We start from the raw sequence: 24,119 nt of genomic DNA on the forward strand, positions 1-24,119 counted from the left end.
ATTTATTGCCCCACTCTTTCCCCTCTTATCCTGTTATTCGATAGTCCGCTTGTGCACAGCACCAGAATACCACACTCCAACCCTTTTCCTCCACCTCTCTCTCTCTCTCTCTCTCTCTCTCTCTCTCTCGCAATTCCAACTTTCATTTCACTCGCACCCAACCCTCTCTTCCCCCCTGCCCTCCAAATTCCACCGTCTTGATTCGCCAGATGAACTTAGCCCATAATAACATCGTCGATTGGACAGGTGCTCCTCGGAATCGCCAATAAAGAGCCGAGTGTATAAAGCTCCGTAGTTTTAGGGTAGCTTTAAATTACACCAATTTCCCAGAGACATTCTCTTCCAAAGAGAGGGGAGGGAGTAAAGTCCAGGTGAGATCTCCTTTACCTTTGATACGTGGAAAGCGTTGTTAATAATTAAAAGAGGTAATTCTCATTTAATCCACTCGGAAAGTAATTAACACTGGACAGAGATTAATTAGTCGAAATGAAATATAATTGCCTTGTAAGGAGCAAGATACGATGAGTTACGTTGACTCTGATGATGATTAATTTTGATTTAATTTCATAAGAATAATATTTATTTCTTTAGGTAATATAAAATTTTAGTATTCTTGCAATGTTTTTAGTGCCTCTGAACAAGAATTTTGCATAAGACAATAGACACATGGTACTAAATTTCAATGGGTATCATTTCAGCATTCTTGTAATATTTCTAGTGCCTTTAAAGAAGAATTTTGCATAATACAATAGGGATACTGTAAAATAACAGTTGAGTGAAATGTTGATTGAGCAAGAAGAGTATAATGGCCAGAGTAACGATGCAGGCTTTAACACTGCGTAAATGTCTAATTAACGCTATGGGCTCCTCCTCCATATACGCCCGGCTTGATTAACTGTTATAGCCTTTAAATACGCCAGTAACCTACGCTAATCAATTAACTCCTGCGAGTGATACTTGCTCCTCCTCACCTATCCTAATCAAACCTGTTATTTCAATCAACGAAAAATTCAATTAATAAACCAAACAAGTGACAATGCTAATTATTCACTGTCTTCATAACATATAACTATTAAAGAGGCTCCACTGTTTCTCCGATAAAAAATGATTTTCTAATTCTCTATTTTTAAAATATTATTGCCGTATATAATTATAGCGCTGGCAAAAATATTCTAAATTATTTATCGTTTCGAACCCCAATTAATCTTACGCCGTAAAACTTTCTACGAAAGATTAACGATTTTAAAATCAATTGTTTCTATTCGTGAACAAAGAATTTCAATTAAAAATCTTCTGGAGTTGAACAATTTATTTTGATTATACTTATAAAACTAATTAAACGTTCTCATAATTTCTGTAACAAACGACGATATTAACGAGAAACTTTCAATATATAGCAAATAAAATGTCTCTCTTTATTAGAGACACGATATTAACGAAAAGTGTTGGCGGAACCTTGAATTAAGCTTGGCGGGAAAGCCGAGATGAAACGAAGGCTACGGGACAGGCACGACATTACGAGAGAAATCTGCCGCGATACTGGAACGACGCTTCATAGAGTTATTTCAACTTTCTCGACGGTAAAACAAACTTTTACCGTGTGCCAAGCTACAAAGTGGCGAATAATTTCGGTTTGCCATCTATGCAATACGTACTTTGCCTCTAAGAGATTATCATTCGCGTATCGGATGAAAAGTAAAACTTGCAGTCACGCGTGATCGAAAGGCTGAGAGACGCTGGATGATCAATTGATCGCAGATATCGACCTATAAGAGCGCAGCTACAAAGTAGTAAATGATTTCGGTTTATCATCTAGCCGCGATGTGTTCCCTCTTCCAAAACATAATTATTCAGCCATCGGACCAAAGGTGAATCTTCCAATCACGCGTATAGTCGAGAGGCTGAAACGGTGGATGGATGGATGCACGAGGAAAGTGGAAAACTGAGGATCACGTGGGATGATCGATGGAGCAGGGTGTCGACCTATGACAGCATGATCAGAACTCCTACCTGGCAGATCGTGTACGCGTGTGGGAGTACACCAATAGCCAATTACTCAATATTAGTCGGTGTTAAGTTTAAACAGAGCTGCTCATTGTCTTTGTGCGAAGAGAAGAAGCAACAAGTATATACCTATCTATACCTCTTGTAAGCCTATCGACATTAATAATGTTGTAAGAAAGCTTGCGAACTAATTTATCCGCACGCGATCGAAACGCAGCAGAGTCTTATCTCGCGAATCCTAATCTCTTCCTGCCAACAGATACATACTTACGCTTTCTCCCGTAATAGTAGTAGGGAGTAAATGTGTCATCGAAAACACCTCCGTAAATTTCTCCACTTGTCCAGATCCGGAAACTCGTGTACCGAGTGTGCAACGATGATTCCAATAGAGTCGCACGATGCAAGGGATTAAGGAATAATTTAGAGGATCGTTTCGTTGCAAGATTAAACCTTTTGCTGTAATGCGATGAGGAAGGGGCGATTGTTCAACTTATGAAATTGGACGAGTCGATCGAAGGACGCTCTTTCAAAGTTGGATAATTGTCCAAGCGAAAATATTGTTCGTGGAATGAGAATGTGTAATAAGTAGGAATGTATGAATAAGTAATATATCTCTATCTCTCTCTCTCTCTCTCTCTCTCTGTAGATAAAGGTGTAGGTGTGAAGTGACTGGGAGCTGCTGAGTGAGCTTGTCGAGGATCGAGTTGTGTTTACGCGAGCCTTTCGGAGCCACCAGCACTTTCTCCGTGAGACGCGCCGCGCGCCAGCTTCAGACTCGAACAAAGAACGATCGCCGCGAAGATTTATGAAAACCTCAGCGCAGCTTCGTAAATCTGTCATCTCACTCGACGCCAGGAAGTGCGGTGGATGAAACATGCTCCTCCGCCAAATCATGAACAGGGGGACAGAAGTTGCGAATGCTCCGTGAAAATTATTGCTCGGGAGGATTTCGTCGTTGGAAAAACTAGGGAGGAGGGGGGGGGGGGGGGGGGGAGGATTCATTGGTGAATCGGGCCTTAAATTTTTCTATAATTCTAACATTGTAACTAATTTCAGCTCCTACCGGGCTGCAAATATATTTCATTGATTTTTTTTATTAAACAATATGATAAAAAATAATATACTTATAATAAGCAATAAATATTATGAAACTAGAGCAATAAAGATGGTTACTATTAAGTCATAATTGTAAACGTGATTGTAAAGAGGTTTATATTACTATAAAAAGAAAAAGACTCGAGTGCTACGTTTAAGCTATACATAAAAAATACTGCAGATAAAAGTGTACATTGAAAGTGGAGGAAATTAGAGATTTCACAGGCAGATACATGTATATTATAATTAGAAGGGGGTTTCCAATGGTTCACTGCTTCGGGACAATAATATATATCACGTTCGGGCGGAGAGTGTCCGCAGATTGCATATGAAAGCATCTTACGGCCCTTGGCCTCATGAATAAATGCATTGCTCACATTGTCAGACGCTGATACACGTATAGTTGTCACAAGTTGACATTATAACTCGACGACGCGATATCGCGCGTCAGGAGTGTTCAGAAGTGAAAGAAAGACTCGTAAGTATAGAAGAAAAAAAGGGAATAACGTTCTAAAGAAAATTACACTTCCAGCCGCACGATAAGTGGCTCTCCAAGTGATGGAGGATGTTTGTTTGCGAACTAGCAATAATAAGGACAAGTGTCAATTGAGCCAATTAGGTCTCGAACGATCCCGATCGATGGTCTTTCTTTCCATTCTGATTCCCATGACTCCTATATGAAATATCGCTAAGAAGATGAACAACTGTCGAGGAAGATGTATTGTATGGACACCCCGATGGGGCTCAAACTTCTTTTCATGAACTCTTTGCGATATACGTCTATATGTACACTCAACGAGACGATCACTCACCGTGAAACCGATGCCAACAGTAGCAGCAAAGCTTCTTGGATGGAAGCATCCAGTGTCGAATTGAACCAGTAGGGAAGTCTTCCCTACGCCACTGTCACCCAGTAGAATGGTCTGTAAAATAAAGGAAAGATTCGTTGATAGACTAGCAGAGCTTTTCCAAATTTAAAATAATTATTCTTGGCCATAAAGAGGCTCCCACTGTTTTCTTCAGAGTTTGACTGTAGGAACAAAGCCACGTGGGAGATTATGTAGCCACAGCTAATAAAACAACACAAGTACTGGCCAGACAAAGGAAAAGGTGTTCTCTATAGAAACTGCAGTGTATATAAGTTGCCAGAAGCCACACTCGCTTATGACAGGTGTGCCTCCATTATTCTGCCACACTGAGGGCTGACACGAGTCCTCGTCGTAAATGTCGTTGAACGATCGCTGGCGAACAATGACTGCTAAATGACAGACGCACTTTATACCCTCCCTTTCCTATAATTGCGAGTTAAGATATTTTTTACTCTTCTATGTATCGACCATTCCCCCTTTAAGCTTTCACACAATGAAATTCACTCGTGGGAGGCTTGACTTTTTAACCCTCGAGGTCTGTACAGGGATTCAAAAGGCTATATAGACTTTAATTTCTATAAGTTTTAAAAATTGGTTAAGAAAAATTTTTGGTCATATTTAACTAAATGACAGTAGAGTAAAATTTATGTCGTTTAAATTTGACTTTTGTTCATATTTTTAATTCTAGCAAATATATTTGTTATAATTCTTCTGGATCCAAAATATCATTTTAATTCGATATCACAGGTTTATAATGGTATAAGGGTTGAAGGATGATTCTTCAAATTGAATTTAGCGTTGAACTTTATTTCTCAAACAGTAAAGCGAATTGTCGTTCGCATAAAATTGTTTTGGTAGACTTAACGGATCCCCATCAAAAGCAAAACTCATGCACCCACGCCAGAAGTACATGTTATTTGATCTCTGTGGTGATGCAGGTGCCACCGCTCGTAATGTAATAATTTCACTGGTGCATACTCCGGGTCAAAGGGTAATCGCTTACCTCACGAGGAAGCCTCGCAGCTCTATTACGTATATACATATACACGAGTATCACCGTGGAATCGTGAAAAAGAAATAGTCAAAAATATTAGACACGATACAGCTAGCTTTGCCCTTTCCCTATACGCACTCGCAATTACGCTGATTTATGCTAATTGAAACTCCAGTCTCTCTACTACAAAGCTTATTGCAATTCGTCACCTTCTGTCTTTCGCTGAGATGCAAATTTCCTTCGAAAGGCATTCGAATTTTCCCTGATATGAAATATACGATTTTAAGGTTCTCCAGAGACAAATTCGCTGCTATTGTTTAAAATAGATTACTATATGTTCCAAGTAAAGGGAAATAGAGTGGTTGGACTTATCTCATCCCTAAGCTCTCTCGACATTATGCAGTGACAGTAAACACTGTTACCTGGTCAATTGTCCCTTTTCTATCTACTCGAGAGAAGATAAGTTTAATTTTTGGATATATATATTGAATTTAACGCTTATTCTCGTAGTACAGCAAGCAAAGACAAGATTATACGTAAGATAGGAATGGGAAAAATTCAGCAATTCCTTATGGGCAAATTGAGTATTATCATTTGGTTTATGGCGATGCTTTTCCAATCGTAGAAAAATATTACGTTGCCTTTATCCTCAAACCAGATAGAAAGAATATTTACGACATGGAAGCAGACATCAGCTTTCACCCAAGCAGTTATATTCCAAGCCAATTGAATATTGTTAAGCATTTTCGTAATGCCATGAGAGCAAATAAAGCAGGAATCGAGTATTCGGATTTATTTATATATAGTTTTATTGAGAAGCTTGAACGATGCATTGGAGAAGGTCAATTTGCAGTTTTAGAAACGACCTTCTCTGGCCAACGGATCCCATTTATCTCGCGGCCGAACAAACCTTTCAATTTACGCGTAAGAATGAGAAAGAAGAAGTTGGATCAGACGTATTTTTCCCCGTAATGCTGCACTTATTCTTTTGCAAAATGCCACAACTTGGTCGAAAGTACCCCAGGCCACCAGGCCCTGTTTAGGTCCGTGCAAACTTCAAGGGATATTGGTTTTCGCGCTGGATTGAACATTGACCGAATCGATAACATTCTTCGTATCCTAGATACTCACGAGAGTTTAACTTGCACAAAGCTGCAGCTATGCAAAAATATCCTTTACTTTCGACCAACTCTTACTTCAATTTAAACATCAACAGATCTTTTTCAATATTCTAGATTTTCTTTTTGAAAAATATCAAAGCAAATCTTGCCTGAAAATTGTAATTTCTGATGGGAAACAGTGATTCGAATCTCTGTTCCTCCAAAAACACACACACACACATTTAGGATATTTCAACTTGTACCTGTGTAAGTTTGCAAAAGTACTGTGTTTACCCTGGACAAAGTTTTACTTTGAAAAGCAATAAATCAATTGGAATATTGCTAATATTATTGAAAAATCTCCGAGCAAACCGTGCATAAAAATGAGAATATACGAGAGGGAACATTGCTCGAAATCTCTCATGTTCCTTTAAACAAAATTAGTGTCAACAACGTTGCGTCGGTTTGGGCGTTGTGAAAAATGAGATAACCTAGTAGGGATCCACTCGTTCCACGTCAAATTAAACAGAGGCTATGTGTGTGTGTGTGTGTGTGTGTGCGTGGTAGATTGGCGTGAAATAAAATCCACGAGGTCGCATCAGATTGAAAAATCTCGTTTTTCAAGCAACATCCGTGGTTTGTGGTTGTGCGCGCGTTGTTTGCCAGTGGGGGAGGATTTATGTTCGGGGGCCTCAGGACTCGGCACTCAGGGCGGCGTCCCTTCCCCAAGAATTTCCATTGAAAGATTCGCATGACCCCCGAAGGGTGTTCGTGACGAGTGTCGACGAATGTGTCGGCTTCAGGGGCGGAGAAACTCAATTCGTTCGCTCGCTCCCCCCTCCCCCCCCCCCCCCCCACTCCCTACTCCCTCTCTCCTTTTCTACCTTTCATACTTTATGCCACCCTCTTTATCCACCCTTCTCCCTTGCTCATTTACTTGCTCTCGGCATCTTTCTCTCTCTCTCTCTCTCTCTCTTCCTACATCTTATGGTTTAATTTGACATCCTTTCCTTACCCCCTCCAGAACTCTCATAACAAATAAATTTCCCCTCCTAAAATTCCCCCAGCTTTTTCTCCCCCTTTTCGTTCACTCGCAGCATACAGCACCCCTTTCTCCTCCTTCATCTCTCGTTACATCAATTTGCCAGATGATAAAACAACGCGCGTCACGCTAATCGTAGCGCAAGTTTAATTCCACAGATTTTTCTCTATTATAATTAAACAATTTCCCATTGGCATATATATATATATATATATAAACAAAGTTTCATCCAGCAATCGAGCCATTATGAAACTTGCCGGTGCGGTATCCGTATCGCAAAGGCTAAAAATATGACGACTCGTAAGAAAGAGAGATGAATTTAGGCCGAGGCAAAGGCACCGGATAAATTCTTCTGGCCGATAAAGATAGATACGCTGAAACGTTCACTGAAAGCAGAATCGCAGAAAGTAGTACTCGCTTTCACCCGCTCCTCCATGCAGCCATTCCTGTACACGATGCGCTTTTCACGCTAGCCGAGCAATCATAAAATTATATCGGCCGTTTCATTAGCACGATAATACCTCGAAAATAATCCTCTATAATTGCTAATAATTCCGCAGCTGGCTTTTCGCTTAATCGATTAATTCGTATCTTTGAATAATTATAGTCTCGCGCTGTGGAATTAATTTTTCGCAAAGCAAATATAGGAAGAAGACCGATACTTATTGTCGCGTAGAGAGCACGCGTTTATCGCATGGAAGCAACGCGAGAAGAATTTATGGATTCGACCGAAGGAGATTAGCAAGGTGACGTCTCGCGATCTTCGATAATTCCATAGATACTTTTACGGCGCACTTGCATAGTTTTATGGAGGCTTCGAAGCTCGAGATTCGAGGATCCAGTGGCTAAATGATGCATACAAGATTTTTCCACTCGAAGGGAAAAGCTGGAATTAAATGGAAAAAACAAGACGGCGTAGATAAAAGTCAAGTTACGTTCTCCCTAAAATTACGAGGACGTTATTCTGATTATTTTTATTTAGTTCTTTAGAGCCCTTGAAGCACTGGAAAGGGAGAGCTTCTATTAACTTTGAATGTTGAGATGTTTTCGAGCAATAGGAAACTGTGTGCTTCTAGACATTAACGTGTATTCTACTATTTTTAGATTTAAAAGACGCAAGAGAGATAAATACACTGTTACAGCGAGAATTTTTATTAACTTTAAATATTTCAGAGATTTTCAAGCAATGAAAAAGCTTCTAAAAATAACCACATAGTATATATTTTTAGATTTAAAATTTGCGAGAGAGACGAGTACACAGATACAGCAAGAATTTTTATTAACTTTGAATGTTTGAACAAATTTCAAGTAATGAAAAAGCTTCTAGAAATCACCATATGATGTATTTTTAGGTTTAAAATTTGCAAGAGAGATGGCTACACAGATATACGGCAAGAATTTTTATTAACTTTGAATGTTTGAGAAGTTTTCAAATAATGAAAAAGCTCTTAGAAACCACCATGCACTCTGAGACAAATGTTTCGGCTAATGAACAATTTTGGTCAGAGTGTATGGTTTATTTTTAGAATTAAAAAATTTGCAAGTGTCAGAGAGAGAGAGAGAGAGAGAGAGAGAGAGATGAAATAAGTAAATAAGAGAAAATCGGTGTTTATGGGAATTTTAACTGTCGACGCATAGTGGTGTCGGTGATTTGCATTTCCATATGCAAGCACGTAGATGCACGTAGGCACATATACATATAGGTGGAGGCAGCGCGCGCGCGACCTTTGGCGCATTGTGCCTCGTGTGTGGCTTTGACTTTTCGTGGTTGCGCCGCGGCGCGCGGCGCCCGTGGCGTCCAATGGCGCGACAAGGTCGCGGACATTCGTATGCTAATCGCACCGAGAGCGCCGCGGGAGAGAGAAAGTCAGAGCCGAAGACAGCCAGCCGTGCAACGGACTCTTCTGCGCTCTCTGCGTCCGGACGTAGATAAACGGCCGGAGAAAACGATTCACTTGCCAATCGACCGTCCAAAATGAACAACCAGCCCTTCCTCGACCCTCGCAACTTTGACAAACACCTAAATTACTCTCTTCCCACAGCCTTCTAATTTATTTCCTCTCCTCTAACGTATACATATACATATATATGTAACGAGAAAGGAAGATTTTCCAAAGAGGATGCATCACGAAATAGAGAGAATAAACCATAGAAGAAAACACGAGAGTGTATAGTGGTTCGTACACGTGTAAACGTGTGTAAGCTGCGTACGACCTACGCACACGTCCAATGTTTACATCGTTTGCACGTTTAGTCTCCAAGTCGCTAGTACACACGTTTCAACTAGCACGAATAAACTATATACGAAGCTGCGATGTAACACCTTTTGATATTTATTATATGCATGAACGAGAGAGAGAGAGAGAGTCGCGTAAACAGAGCACATCGATTCTTTTTTCATTACGTTTGATTTTGTTGGAATTATTTAATATATTGGTTCTATTCAGTTGGATTGATTCTTTTCATTAATGATAACTATAATTAGAGGATTATGTATTATGTACCTGGTGAACAATATAGGGCTCTTTCATCTACTGAATATTAACTTGATACTGGATCAATTTTCATTGATATATTTTTATATACTCGACTGGAAATAACAGACATTTGCGAAACGAGCTTTGTGGAGAGAATATATATAACTTGGCAAACTTTATCATGCAACCCTTCGCGTTTTAGCTTAGAAACACATTTTTCTTCGTAACCGATAATTCGGGTCCTGTCAGAGAAATTGATATATCCTTGGCTCGATCGGTAGACGAGAAACGCATTAACATGATTATCCTCCCCATTTCTCTCAAAAACAAAAACTCTGTTTACTTCTGATGTAATAAATAAAATGTGTAAAGGAGGGGGGGGGGGGGGGAATCAGTGTGCGAGTTGTAATGAAATTATAGTTGGAGTGTTTATAATAGATTTTCACAAATGCAAGGCATATAGAAAGTGGAGTGCATTGAAATTCTAAAGAGAGTGAGAGGTTTTGAGGAGAGAGGGCGCTTCGCATCTGTTTTGGTTAGTTATGCCGACACATCGACTCCTCTATTACCAGGAGGCCGCTAACTTAATTTGTATGCAACTGCGCGAACCGCCAGATGCGCTGCCTAAGGTCACTCGCCAACAGTCGCTCGTTTCAGACTCCGCAGCTCCGGCACGTTCTACGCTATACATGCAGGATTCCCAGTTCAATCCATTCTTTTTCAGCGATTTAACCAACATTAATTAACCCCTGTCTAAACCTTCTTCGGCTACGTAATGAGCCAACATTTGCTACATTGTACTTTAAAAAAAGCTTCTACGTAGCCGCAAAAATTCCGCAGGATTCATCGTCCCACTTTTATGACCATACATATACACGGACAACTGGAAGAATCAGCTATTTTATCGTTCTAAAGACAGATTAACGGAGTGTGCAAGAAACATTGGCAAAGATTGCTAGTGGATCTCCGGGAGACAATTATCCCTTATCGGTGATACGAAATGAGTATTCATGAGACATTCGAGTGAGCGGAAGGCTCGAGAGAGAAAGAGCGAGAGAGGGGGAGAGGAGAGGAGGACGGTAAGAACCGGACGAGAACCCTAGTAATTCACTACCGGTTTTACTCGATTCTCCAACAGATTCAACTTGGATTTATTTGAAGAAACTCGATTTTTGCTTACGTATTTTCTATCAAATATACCAAGTACTGATTAATAATAGCTATGTACGATAGGGTTGATTGAATTTTTGCAAATTCTCAGTTTGCAGGTTTTTTAAGGAATGGGAAGATTTTCTCGCAGGCAGAAAAAGCTTTTTTCCGAAAGATTTAAAGAAACTATAAACTTCCATATTATGTATTGCTTAATACTAAAAATTAGAATGGACAGAATTGGTGGTAATTGAAGATTTGCAGTTTGAAGAAAGAGCAAGATTTGCTGGTTTGAAAGAAGAGAGGAGAATGGTATAGCGAAAGGGGAGACGGAGAAGCGAGCGGAGGCCGCAGTACACGGCAACTCACGAAGATCCCAGGCATTCACGATCGTTATTTCGCTACTTTGCCGAGGAAAAGAAACCAAGACGGCCTTGATTCCGAGCCGAGGATGACCTTGCCGCTGAGATTCCTCGGGAATATCGAATCCCTCCCATCGTCTTCTGCTCCTCTGATTGGAGCAGCTCGCCTATGAGCCCCTTTTACCGTTTTCTCCCCTAGCTAACGCATCGAATTATCTACGAATACGAAAGCCTCCATCGTCTTTCTCTATCCTGCGCCAACTCTGATCCTGGAACCGCCTTTATCATAGCAAAAATAACGTTTTTTCACTCACTGCTCGACTGGTTTACTGCATAAAGAGCGAAACAAGCTGTCCTTGGAGCAACGCGAGCTCGATATATATATATATATATATTCCATATAGCTCTTATTCCTTGGAAATATGAAAACTTTCCTATTGTAACCAGCAATATTCCTGTGATAAACGTCACGACGTTCCCTGCACTTTCCACCGACGACTCTCATCAATTGTCTTTAGATTGGAAAACTTGGTAGTCTTTATTGGTCTATTTGCTTAAATGTGGCAATTTATCTATATATATGTATATACAAGTAGAGAGCGCGTACCTTGTGCGTTACACCAGCTTCCTCCCTCTCTTGGTCCCTCTTCAGCGCGCTTCTGACGTTATCAAAGTTACTTTTCAAAGTGGTGGGTACGTAAGAGCTACTGAGAACCTCTGCTGGTGGTTTGTAGTCACGATAGCCCGTGGGGGAGGGTGTTACGCCTGATAAACGTTCCGCAGGGGCAGCTGTTGGATAAGCAGCACCTGACGATGGCACGATGGTCATTTTTACTGGTTCCTCCTCGTCGAAAACGTCGTCGCTCATGCTATCATCTCCGGTGAGGATCTGCAATCGAGCAAGTTGTACGATTATTGTTATACACACAGGATGAAAGATGCAACGTATATATCTTTGGTGAATCGTCACGGGATCTTGCTAATTGGTTCGTGGCACGTTCCAACCGATGGAGATGTTGCCAATCTCGAAGGGACGGTTACTTGTGCATTTATGGCGCTAATGGCGTACGCGGGCCACTTCCTCCAACTGGTTTTCCACGTTCGATAAAGCGACAAACGAGTCTCGTTCAGCAGGAATTATTTTATGCACGCGCCGTTATAACCTCGCGACAACTCATTCCGTTTCTCCGATATATCGCAAATCGCGACCCAACTTTCAGTAAAATCGCTTCAGAGATTCCTTCTTCAAAGGTATACAAACGTACTCCATGATAAATCGCAGATCGATATGGATTTTTCTGATGAAATTGAGTTGGTGACGATGGATTTTTGGATCTAAGCAATTTCTACGTTTAGTTTTTGCGAGAGAGCTGATATTACGATATGGATGCTTTCGGGTCGATCATCGTCAGCGATACCCTCCACCATTTCACTTGGCCCTGTACAGACCGCCCTATACTCTATCCCGTGGCGGAATCGCCTGTGTAGTCCCACCCCTAAATACACAATACGATTCTTCCAGTCATGTAAATTTAGTACCTCGACTGTTAACTTATTTTCAATATTGATTACGTATAGTCCAGCCTCTTCTCCTCCTCGTTTCACCTTTCTACGTTTCTCGTGAAAATTGCTCATCTGCTTTGACTAGTTTGTAAAAAAATAAATATCCGATATGTTATATCAGAATCCTCTTTTCTGTCTACAGCTAAAAAATATTAGTTTTCATCATTTTCTTAATATATCGTTATCTGTAAATCATCTATTAAACATTTTTGCATCAGAATGAAATTCCATGAATCTCTTTCAAACGTTATCTGCATACGCTCAGGTGAATAAGAGTTGAATTCTATTCTATAAAAGTAAATCGTATAAGGTAGCTGTATAGATACACGATACACTATTGGAGCTCCAGTGAAGTGTGTGGAACGCTGATATTTTTCACAAACTTTCCGACCTTTGAAAATTGATCTGAAAAGGGTAACGGGACAATCTACTTGTTTCTCTTTTTCATATCTAAATTTACTATGAAAGGAACAAGATAGTATACGAATTGACTCTCGATATTTGCATTCCAGAAGCTTAACTTGTTGCACGTATTTCGTTTCCAACGCGAACAAAATAAAAGTGCCACGTATTAATTGATTCAATTACGTTATAAATCGTGAAAATATCGCGAAACTTGATTCCGATACGAGTATAGATTACAGCAAAGTTATCAACACAATTACCAACTAATGGAATCTTAAAGTTGGTAAAAACATTTGCAAGGAAAAGTCAGCTAATTCCACTTGGAACACTTCTAGCCATTAATTTACATCCAACGAGTCAGGCAATAATAAACAAGAAACTACAACACTTTCTTTCGTAAAAACTTTAGCTTCACAATGACATTCGTTTGTAAACAACAAAATTGACACTAAAATCAATAAAAACATTGACAGGCAAGCTAGCGGAAGTGTAGGAAATATTGAGAATAAAGAGCCATGATATATTCATCGAGTTCAAATACTGTTCACACGTTGTTGCAAGTTTATCGTTCTAGAGTATTGAAAAGTTTCACGTTTGTATTCCGAAATGGGACAAAACGCATGATGAAACGTCTTATTGTGTGTCTGCAAGTTTTATAGTCTAATGATAATTATAGTTGAACGATCTACTCACGCTGAGAGAAGCGGAAACGGGTACGGTGACCATGCCGGGGTTGTCTCCGGTGCTGTCCCTCATTGTAGACTTTTTGGTCCCAAGGTGGTTCTTCCTCTGCGAACACAGCAACCGTTCGATTCGTATCCTAATGTAATGAAAGCTTACCGATACGCAGAAGCTCTAGTGACCTTGCAAATGCCTCGTTTCTGCTCAGCAATAGTTAGGATCAATAATAATGTGTATATATATATCTACGTGCACAAGCATTTCACTTGTATAAATGATAAAACAGCGACTGCGGGGACAAGAAATTACAAAGGACATTCATTATTAACAAATCTCTACGTTCGTACATATATATATATATATATATATATATTACAAGAAGGACAGTATTCAGTATGAAATAGAAACAGTATTTCCATCGAAATGACAGGATCTTTGTATGTGTATTGGGAGAAGCAAACAAACATTGATATTTCTTAAAGTTGCGGAGAAAAATTGAACGATCATATTCTACCCTCAAGTGTCTCAAGGGCCTCGCGTACGGTAACAATCAATGGAGAGTCGAGTAATAAATAACAATGCGCGTAGAGAAACGCGTTTGAAATTAATTAGCTATTAACAAATTTTTATTTACAAATGTCTATATATGTACAATTTCAATATAAAACCTGTTGTTCTAAACAGTTTTTCATAGATTATTTCTTTTTTATGGTCCGTATAAACGCGCAGCGGAGAAGAGTACACAGAGCAATATTTTTGTGAAAATCGTAAATAATAAAAAGTATATATAAACAATGATATTTTGCTCTCTCGCTTTGACTTATTTACAAAGGGTAGATTCGCTTGGCATTGTTGACTTGCAGTTGGATTTTTTTATTCGCCTTTCGCGTTAGGCGTATAAAACGAATTGGAATGGGATTGACGCTTGTAAAGCGCGCGCTGCAGCAATCTGGGTACCGGCACTACACCATGTATACTCTCATCGGAGTAAAAGCACATCGCGTGCAGGCGTTACGCCCCTGGCCATGTCCCGAACACTGCTATCCCACGCTTTGTCCCTTTTTTAACATCAATTTATTAAAAGAGAACAAAAATTAATCGCCATCCTTTTTCTACAAAAATTCTTTCAATGATTACTAATTATTCTCGCCACATTTCAGACCGTCGTATATATATATATATATATATATATATCGTATTATGCTTTCGAATGTTTAAAAGGCAATAAAAATGTAATCCTGTAAATTAAAATCTACGGTAGGACAATATCTAAATTACGTAACATCCTTCGTTTAGTTGTATAAATTAATGAAGCAAATGAAACTGTGCTAATTTCCATGAGACACGATACTGGAGCAGTATTTGAGCTTTTATGGAGATTGCGCTCGAGTGAAAACTTGAGGTAGAATTTCGCAAACGGATTAAAATAGACAGTTGATTCCTCGGGAACGATTTGCTTAATTCCCGCACGTAGCACAGCAAGAGATTCCTTACTCGTAGCCGTCATACTGACTGCCGTTCGCTTCAACCCTCCCACGTTTAGTTATCCACGAAAGTTAACGCTACGCTCGCTAATTAATGCTCGCTCATTCGTCTGTCGGAACTTTAATCCTCCTTGCAAACTGCTTTTCAACCGCCATCGCGCGTACCTTGGCTGGAACTTAATTTATATAGTCGGTTGATACTCGTCGTTGAATTTGCCATGAGCGAGACAAGTATTTTTCGCTTTTATCGTGAAATCGAAGCTATATGGAGAGAGAACATTAAGGAACCTCATTGAAACGGACCAATGGCAATAAAAGTGGCATTGGATCAGGGACATCATGCGCGTCTCCCGAGAGAGCGAGAGAGAGAGAGAGAGAGCGAACTTGTGCATGTATTTGTGTTTGTTTACTAGGGTGACCGCTCTGTACGTACACATATATGCGTACGGTCGAGACCGCGTGCGTCTTTCCCCACGCAGCAGCCTCTCTCTCTCTCTCTCTCTCTCTCTCTCTCTCTCTCTCTCTAGCCGGCGGATCGACTCCCCCCTTACGTCTCGCTCGCACTCGGCCGAGCAGGCCGGCCCACCCACCGTAATAAGTACCACCCGCCCACGCAGCTTCTGCAGCACCGAACCATCCGTGACCGATTCTCACATCCTTCCGAAATTTCTCCTCTCAAGATCAAGAGGAGAACGCGATTGATCAATGAGAAAAATTCTGTGAAACAACAAACAACCTCTATAATTCAATCGTTTGACAATTCCGTGTTGAACTGCACCGAGGAAGAACGGATGTACCGATTGAATGCTCTTCTGCAAGACCTTGAACTCTCGGAAGCTCGCTTCTCGCGTATCGTTCTCGAAGCTTGACTATTGACTCTTGGACGACCGCTCGAGCGAATCGTACTCACGGCTGCCAAGCGTGTTCCTTCCTACCAATCCGAAGGTTCCAGAAACAAAGACTCCCTTCCGAACGTAAATCTTCCACGAGCAAGAAGCAACTCTTTGTGATATAAGGATTCTCTTGCAATTTTTCTTCTTTCTTCAAACCTTTAATGATTGAGAAATTGAAAGTATTCCAACTGATGAATTGTTACATCGAAAAATTTAATATTCAAATATATGTATACGTTTGAGATGAGTATTTTAATTAATTTAAACCATTGGAGAGGTTCGGAAAGGGGTTGACGTAGAGGGTCTCGAGTTTTCAATAGTTTGGTGCATGGCTCATTTTCTATATATATATATATATAATATGGCTCGTGTAATACTCCAAAGACTCGTTAATAACGCAAAAGAGAATTTAGACGGTGCGAAGCCAGCCAGCCACTCGCATAGACGAAATATTTGCTGTTCGTAGTGTCGGGAACATTCACGAGTTGGTTCGAGTAGTTTAATGAGAGCGAGCAAAGGCCATCCGAGTACGAAGGAGGATCGTTTGGCTCTTTGGTTGCACGAGTCGAGCGTGCTTGCCAGTGCTTGCCAGTGTGCTTGCCATAAAAGCGCGCCCTCTATATTTAGCCGTGTACACATACCGACGTAAATCGTTTCCCTTATTCAATCCTGTCTATTCGTTCATTTCACTGATCTAACGAGTGAAAAAACCTTTGCGTTGTTTACCAAACACACTGTCATAATACTTCTACCAAGTCACTTTGCGAGCCAAGACCCTAATGAGTATTTTCTCATTATTTCCCTTTTTAATTATCGACATCGGAGAACGGACTTTTCGCTTTGTTTACCTCGGGAAATTATAGGGCCATCGAGATAAGCGCTCTCTGTATATGTATAGTCTCTGGCACAGAAAGCAATTAAAATTCAATTGACCGAGACCCGCATCGGTCGACGACAAGCTAGTCCAGCATTCGCGACGGGCCGTTTGAAAAGAGAATAAAAATGCAACTCTCTCTCTCTCTCTCTCTCTCTCTCTCTCTCTCTCTCTGGAATTTTTCGTGGATCCTCGACTCTCTGCACCAATAGTTGTACTACCGCTTTGACAAATTGTTGCAAAATTGCAGCGAATCAAATTGGTCTACCGTACGTTTTCCCGTCTGGAGGTCAATTATTTAGCAACTCTTGTCCAGCGACAAACCACGGTTTTATCATGGTATCTCGTAGTGATATAGTAATTGTATAAAAGGCACTAACTCTATACAAATAGTTTGTAATTTTAGCTCCATCTGTTTTGAATAAACGCATTACCAATGTACTATTTTTGCTAGGATTTCTATATATATATATACTTGCCACATCTTTTTACAGGCGAAGCTACTTTTTTTGTGGTATTCCCATCTAGAGGTCAATTATTTAGCGACTCTTATCGATCAAATGTTTCCGTGCTGCCGCTTTACTTTTAAATAACCAGTTTCCATCGTTATTGCCATAGCTATTAATAAAGCGCATTTTTGCGATATAATTAGATTCGAGTTTCGCTGTTTATATCGCTTTGGAAAGATATCGCGATTGGCACTACGTAGCCGATTGAGCGTTATCTCGCGCAGACACCTCGCTATAACTATGAAGATATTTCCTCTGGGTGAAAGTTCAAATACCGCAATTGCACAACACCTTTGAATTCCGCCAATTTCTCACGCCGGGCTTCTTTCTACGATATAAAGATTCGCAAGAATAATCGCGACTTTGAGACCATAAGTCGATATCGATTATGCTAATGCCAGTCCTAAAGGTCAGCCTCCTTGATGTTAAACTCGGAATTCTTATCGCTCTGATCTAATAACACAATGGATCGTGCATAAAAAGGCCCTTCATTTTTATTTTCGCACCTTGCACAATCGTAACGCAAAATTTATGCACGCTTCGACCAATACGCAAATGGTACGTCACTTATTTCTGGTCATAAATTTATGTACGTGACTCAGGCGTGAATTTATATGCGCGTTGCATAATTTTTAGTGCGAGAAACACGTGTGAACGGATGGCATGCTATATCAATCAATTATTTAATTGCCGTCGTTGGATTACCAGCATCAGCTATCTCCTTCTCACTCTGATTCACCACTACTCCTCCTCCCTAATAGAATCATTCCCATGCTTATATCGGGCCCTTCGGGGATTCCTCTCATTCATATCAGTACAACGAAATAAAAATAAAGTATCTAGGAAGTTTAATATTTTTTATTAACAAAAAATATTAAGTACATACACAAGGTTTCTAACAGGGGCTGTGAAATAAAAAGAAAACTGTGCAGAACCATCTTCTGGGTGGTGCAAACAAAAATTCTCTTGAATCACGAGCCTGCTTCAGGTCTACTATGTCAGCAGTGAGTGAAGAAAATCAATACTTTGTCAACAAAACAATGCTGAAGCAAGAAATAGAATGGTAGAATTTTGGGAAAGGTTTGGGTTAGCTCGTTGCAGGATCTTACAGTGTTTTGCCTGATAATGCAGGGTGCAAAAGAAACATTCAGGATTGGGAGGACACTAACCTAACTCACGAGCGTTCAGCGACCCAATTCGAGCATCGGAAGGCTTTACGAAAAACTTCACCACCCTCGCGACAAGAGTATATTATTTGCTGCGCACGATTGATGAACACTTGTACGAATGCAAGTTTCACTTTTCAACGTGATACGAAAGATAAACTGCCACCACCCTGACAATCGTCACTTCCGTCTTGCCATAGGCCGTCGCGCACGCCTCTAGTCACGACGTCACGTGACGAGGCTTGTGACACAGTTTTCATTTTCAGCGAGACACACCGTCCTAATCACAGGGACGAACGATAGGTGGCGCCCGTTTGAATCTCCTCTGGAAAAATAATAGAAATTCTAATTTGTAATTCTCGTAGAGCAGTCGTTGGTGCGAGAAAGAGAAGCTGTGACAGTATTATCGCAAGAACGTTAGGTTACTCGAGATACGCGACACGAACGGAAGCGAACACGCAAGCGCCAGCGTTTTCCTAACCTCCACTCGATATTCTCCCTTTTTCCTGCACGTGTTACGTCACCGTGATCGTTATACGTGTTGCGTCACCGACACGCGCATCCACACGTGGTCCTCGACTGATTCGAGCCATTTGCGCATCTCCTTCCACGCTTTCGTCCTCAGGACGACACACGTCGACTAATCCAGCCACCTGTTTCCCTTTATCAAACGCGTAACGAGGAAAAGCACGATTTTCCATATTTCTTGGCTGTCGATCGACGTAGGGAAACTCGGTGGATCGAATATCGGAATATTAAATAGCGTCCTGTGGATGTGTCAGAAGCGTTCGACTCTGACTGTGCCACTCGATGACGATCGATTGGCGCCTCTGAGTTCTGACGTCACGCCTATAGCTACACCGCAGCAGCGACGCGCGCGACGGTCCAACGAATCTTTTCGCGCGGAGAGGTTAGGTTCGGTCATTCTCTCTTAAGGTCTTTCCCGTCTTTCCAATTCTAAAAAAACAAACTCGTATCGAGATATCGATACAGTTAAATTTTGTATAGAAATTGTAGTACATTCAAAGCTGTTTGTACGAGTTTGCTTCATAGCGTTTACGGTTGTCGGAAGGAAATTGGAATCGCGTAGAGTTGATAGAGTTTTCCGAGGCAGCAGAGACCTCCGGATTTGGGACGGAATTTTCCGGAAGCTAACGGAGAGGGGGAGCAAGACCCACGGTTGATAAAATCGTCCACTGCAGAGGTCGCGTACCCTCGAGGGGGCCAAGAGAGGCGCGCGCGAGACAGTTAGGGTTGGAAGGAAGGGAGCAGATATTTAATGATTCGGCGCGTTCGGGGGAAGTCGTGCGCAAGCTCGAGGAAAGCCGAGCTTCGAAAGCTCGCCACAGGATGGCGACGCTTCTCGAGAAGGAAGGAAGCAGAGCGGCGTCGACCCCTGGCAACTCGAAAGCGAGTTTAGCGAGTCGGCCAATCGGCGCAGCGCGCTTCGTACTTTCTGGAATTTGGCCTCTGCCGGCCACCATTTCGGCCGGCCCTCCCCGATACGCCGCCGTTTCCGGAAGTCGATTCAGTCGACTCCGCTCGACTCTGCCTGCCAACCGTCTGCTCTCACTAAAATAATTACCCTTTGAAAAGCCCCCGTTCAACTGCACGGCGCCACTCTCTCTCTCTCTCTCTTCGACATTATTATGCATATATATATATACTTCCCTCGAGAGTCGAGCCCCGACAGCTCTTACCCCCCTCTCCCTCCGACACTCGCTCCACTACACCCATCACCACTTGCCCAACTACGCGTCCCCTTACAATCTCCCCCCCCCCCCCTCCGCGCAAACATATGCTGAAAAGACAGCGACTCGCTTGGATTTCTCAAGGAAAAGCGAAATTTTAAGACCTCGGTATGAGGAAACCATAACGCAGCAGCAACACGCGCATTGGATAGTGAAAAATAACTGCATGATATTACACGAAAGGCGCAATGAGAGTAAACGTTCGCGCAAGCTAAAACTATCCAGCAAAATCCACAGAGATAAGTTGTAAGCAATATAGGTAGTTTTATACCGATCGTAAGCTCGCTTATGCAAATTTGCGATCTGTGGCACGCTGGTCGCCATATTTGTATATAGTTTACGAGCGTGTACCACAGCTAGGGAGATCCCTCTCGCGCGCCGGTAGGTTGGAGGCAGAGACGCCGAGCCGTGCCGCTCGAAGCCCGCGGATGAAAGGCGATATATAGGATTATTGAGAATCGAGTGAAAGAAAGCTTGAATGTATGAGAGATGGCGATAAAAACGTAGCAAGAAAATACTGGAGGAATCCAACGGTTCGCCAAGAGTTTATCCAATTAGCAAAGGAACATCCGCATTCCGTATAATCTCTCACGAAACGAGGGGATGTGGATTTGAAATAGCGACGCGCGGCCTATGAATTTAGTGGTGCAAATCAAACCAGACATATAATGTAACGTTACACTTAATAAGTGTCACGATCCTTCTTGCAGTTGTTTGGAAATTCTTGTCGCAAGAAGCTAGAGATCTCTGGAAGCTTTGCTAAAAACCACAACGGTATATTAATGCAGCGACAACGCAGCCCCAACGGATAATCCAGCTAATTGAATCGTGTACTCGCTTGCCGGAAGCGACAATACATTTATCAGCAATTGTATTAATTACGCCGATTTAACGAGCTAATAAAAATCCAATTGCAAACTTTGACTCTCGTTCAGGATCAACGGAATCAACGACCACTGCACGGCTCGTATAAAAGAAATTGGTAATCATAAGATGGTATACACATTATATATGTGAACTTTGCAGGATAAGAAAAACAGAGCTATATATACATACTTACACTGTATATATGCGATAAACTATTAGAGCCTCGAATTACAAGTTTAATCCGTGAGTCTGTGAGCAATCCACGGCATGCACAGCTTATTTTTGCACTTATCTATCATCGGCGCATTATTCGACGAGCTAAAACTACATGTATAGAAATTTTCTGCTTTATGACTGTGCAGATTACCGTTCGAGCAGTTGGAAACAAGCTGTTTAATAAATGTTATCTTACGTTCGCTATCCCGTATCTGTATCCTGCCGTGAGTGATATAAAGTCTCACCATTCTCCAGAATCATTCACTGTGATATATGGTCGCAAGTAGTACCGTTTAATCATTGCCCGGCTATATACAGCAAAATAGACTCGTGCATTTTTACAGTGTAAATTTATTAACAGCTAAGCTGTATACATATATGTATATGCTTTGAACGTCGACACTTGGTTCTCTTAAATGTCAAGTTGAACGTGTCAGCATTTTTCGCCTCTACTCAGTCTACTCTGCCATGTTTCAAGCAGCCTGATCATTACGATCGTTCAACGTCGTAAATTGCGAGGTTTTTAAAGAGGTTTTGCAGAGTTGCGGGAGAATCCTAGCAAGTGTACATAGTGGTAGGCGGCAAGATCTGTGGAGTGCACGAGTATATAGTAGCGGAACGTTGCGCGAGGCAGAGATGGAAAGATGAGGAGGGTCTTGGCGGAGAGAAAGCGAGCTATAGGGGGATGAGGAAGGTGGCCGAATCGAGAAGATAATTTGATGGTTTTGCAGTTGACACATGCTATCCTGCTTGGACTGCGTCTGGCAGGAACGACGGCGTCTGCGTGGCGACAGCTGGGCGTGCCATCTTGCACGTCTGCGTCCGGCTGCCCATGGTATCAGGCGAGCATAACGCCGCTCCGGGTGACCTCGAGCCTCGAGACTCGGCGCTGCCTGCTCGAGCGGATCTGTCTCATGCCTGCCTGCCTGACTCGACTCGACTCTCGAAAGAAGGAGGATTAGCGTGCGAAGGTGAACTGTGAAGGGACCTCCGGCAAAGCCCGGTAAAAACCTCGCTTCTACCTCATTTAGTCCGCGTGACTCGAAAAAACCGCACGAAAGCAGAAGCGACGAAAGATAAGCGAGAAAAACGAACGGGCTTTGTTCCTCGCGGACTTACTTTGTCGATGTTTCGTCAAGCTCCGTTGGGGTGAGAGAGAGAGAGTGGCTTTAAAATTGGTAGTTTCTTTGATGCTAGAGAGACAAAGAGGTATGATGAAGGGGTGGGGGGAGAAAAGACGGCGTGAATAGGTCGAGAGGAGTGATTACGACCAAACTGGTGCTGCCATGCGGGAGAGTGACGCTCTCTCAGTTACGTATGGAAGAAACGAGGAGAGAATCTCTGCTCTAGCAAGGCGACAGAAACGATAGGAAGTCGCCGGACGCTTCGCTTTCGATCCGTTTCCGTCTATGGCTCGACGACTACGCTCGCGCTAAGAACAGCTTTTCACGAAAAAAAGCCTCTACCCGCGAAACACTTGCATGCCTAAACTCGTCCATGTTAACTTGGATGTTGATATTAGGAACTTTGGATACTCGAGGAATCCTCTCCAGAAATCTATATATATATATATATAATATTGAAATTACTTTATTGGATAATCTTACTAATTTATGCACAAATCCACACCGATGATACTCGATCGATCGTACGATCGAGTCGTTTCAAACAATTATAGTTTAGCAGAACGATAATTGTGCGAGAAAAGCTCCGTACCCTATATAGATACGTGCTTCGTGAATCTGATGGGGCTTCGTGAGAATGGGAGGCTTTGGTATAATTGTTGAGAAAGTATAGACACGCGTACAGGGAGGCTGGAATTTGATCAAGTGCAAGATGTCAGTGACCCTGACGAGGCTGCAGTGGGCTGCGCGAGTAGATATCGATTTGTCTGTGTTCGGGATGAAAAAAAGTTGGCCGGCCTCCTGACGTTCGCCGATATTGGCCGTAGTCTATGCTGACGTACCGTTTACTCACTTGGATGGGACCAAGAAGAAGAAGAAGAAGAAGAGGAGGAGGAGGAGGAGGAAGAGGAGGAGGAAGGGTCGCCACTGCTTCCCCGTTCGACTCAGCCTCCAGCCGTTTCAGGTGGGAGGCTCACGACCGATTCGTACACAGAAATTGATTCCGAGCTCCCAGAGAGGACAATGCCATTATCGACAATCTAAGATCTTATCTCCGTCCATTCCCCCTACTTCCGCAATTCGTATCGTGTTCTACTCGATTGCTACCTATTATCTAGATCCTCCGAGAATTCCAGATTTTTCAATGCCTGCATAAATACAGCGGACACGTACGGTTCCTATAGAAAAACATCCGAGGCTATTCCCATCAAGGAATTAACGAATGGTGCGAAAAATGGGTCGAGCGTGAGGGATGAAGAGGGTAATCCTCGAAGAAAAAGGAGCCAGGGCGTTCGGGATGACAAAAGGAGTGATTATCCCGCGCGTCCCACCTCCGAATCCCGTCAATAGTAGCGAATCCCGAAACTGATCCAAGGGATAAACAGAAAACGCTGGATCTCTTCCGTCGCTACTCGCTCCACCCACGCTGTAAGGACAACCTATGCGTATTACGACACCGCGAGGGCTTTCCAGAGGCGAAGCACCAGACGAAGC

At 42.0% G+C, this 24,119-nt stretch overlaps 1 protein-coding gene across 2 annotated transcripts in view; it reads right to left on the reverse strand.

Moving 5' to 3' along the window:
• The window catches only part of LOC136780982 (ras-related protein Rab-37-like), a 62,152-nt gene that overhangs the window by 29,550 nt on the left and 8,483 nt on the right, over positions 1 to 24,119 (reverse strand). For both annotated transcript variants that reach the window (XM_066739613.1, XM_066739614.1), the window contains exons 2-4: positions 13,754 to 13,849; positions 11,700 to 11,981; positions 3,912 to 4,022 (exon numbers count right to left, since the gene is read on the reverse strand). In XM_066739613.1, coding sequence (XP_066595710.1) covers positions 3,912 to 4,022; positions 11,700 to 11,981; positions 13,754 to 13,849 — 489 coding nt within the window. The remainder of the gene's footprint in view (positions 1 to 3,911; positions 4,023 to 11,699; positions 11,982 to 13,753; positions 13,850 to 24,119) is intronic.

This window comes from Prorops nasuta, unplaced genomic scaffold, assembly GCF_024137725.1.
Source record: "Prorops nasuta isolate Cenicafe-Biocafe unplaced genomic scaffold, Cenicafe_Pnas_1.2 PNAS00021, whole genome shotgun sequence".
Taxonomy (NCBI): domain Eukaryota; kingdom Metazoa; phylum Arthropoda; class Insecta; order Hymenoptera; family Bethylidae; genus Prorops; species Prorops nasuta.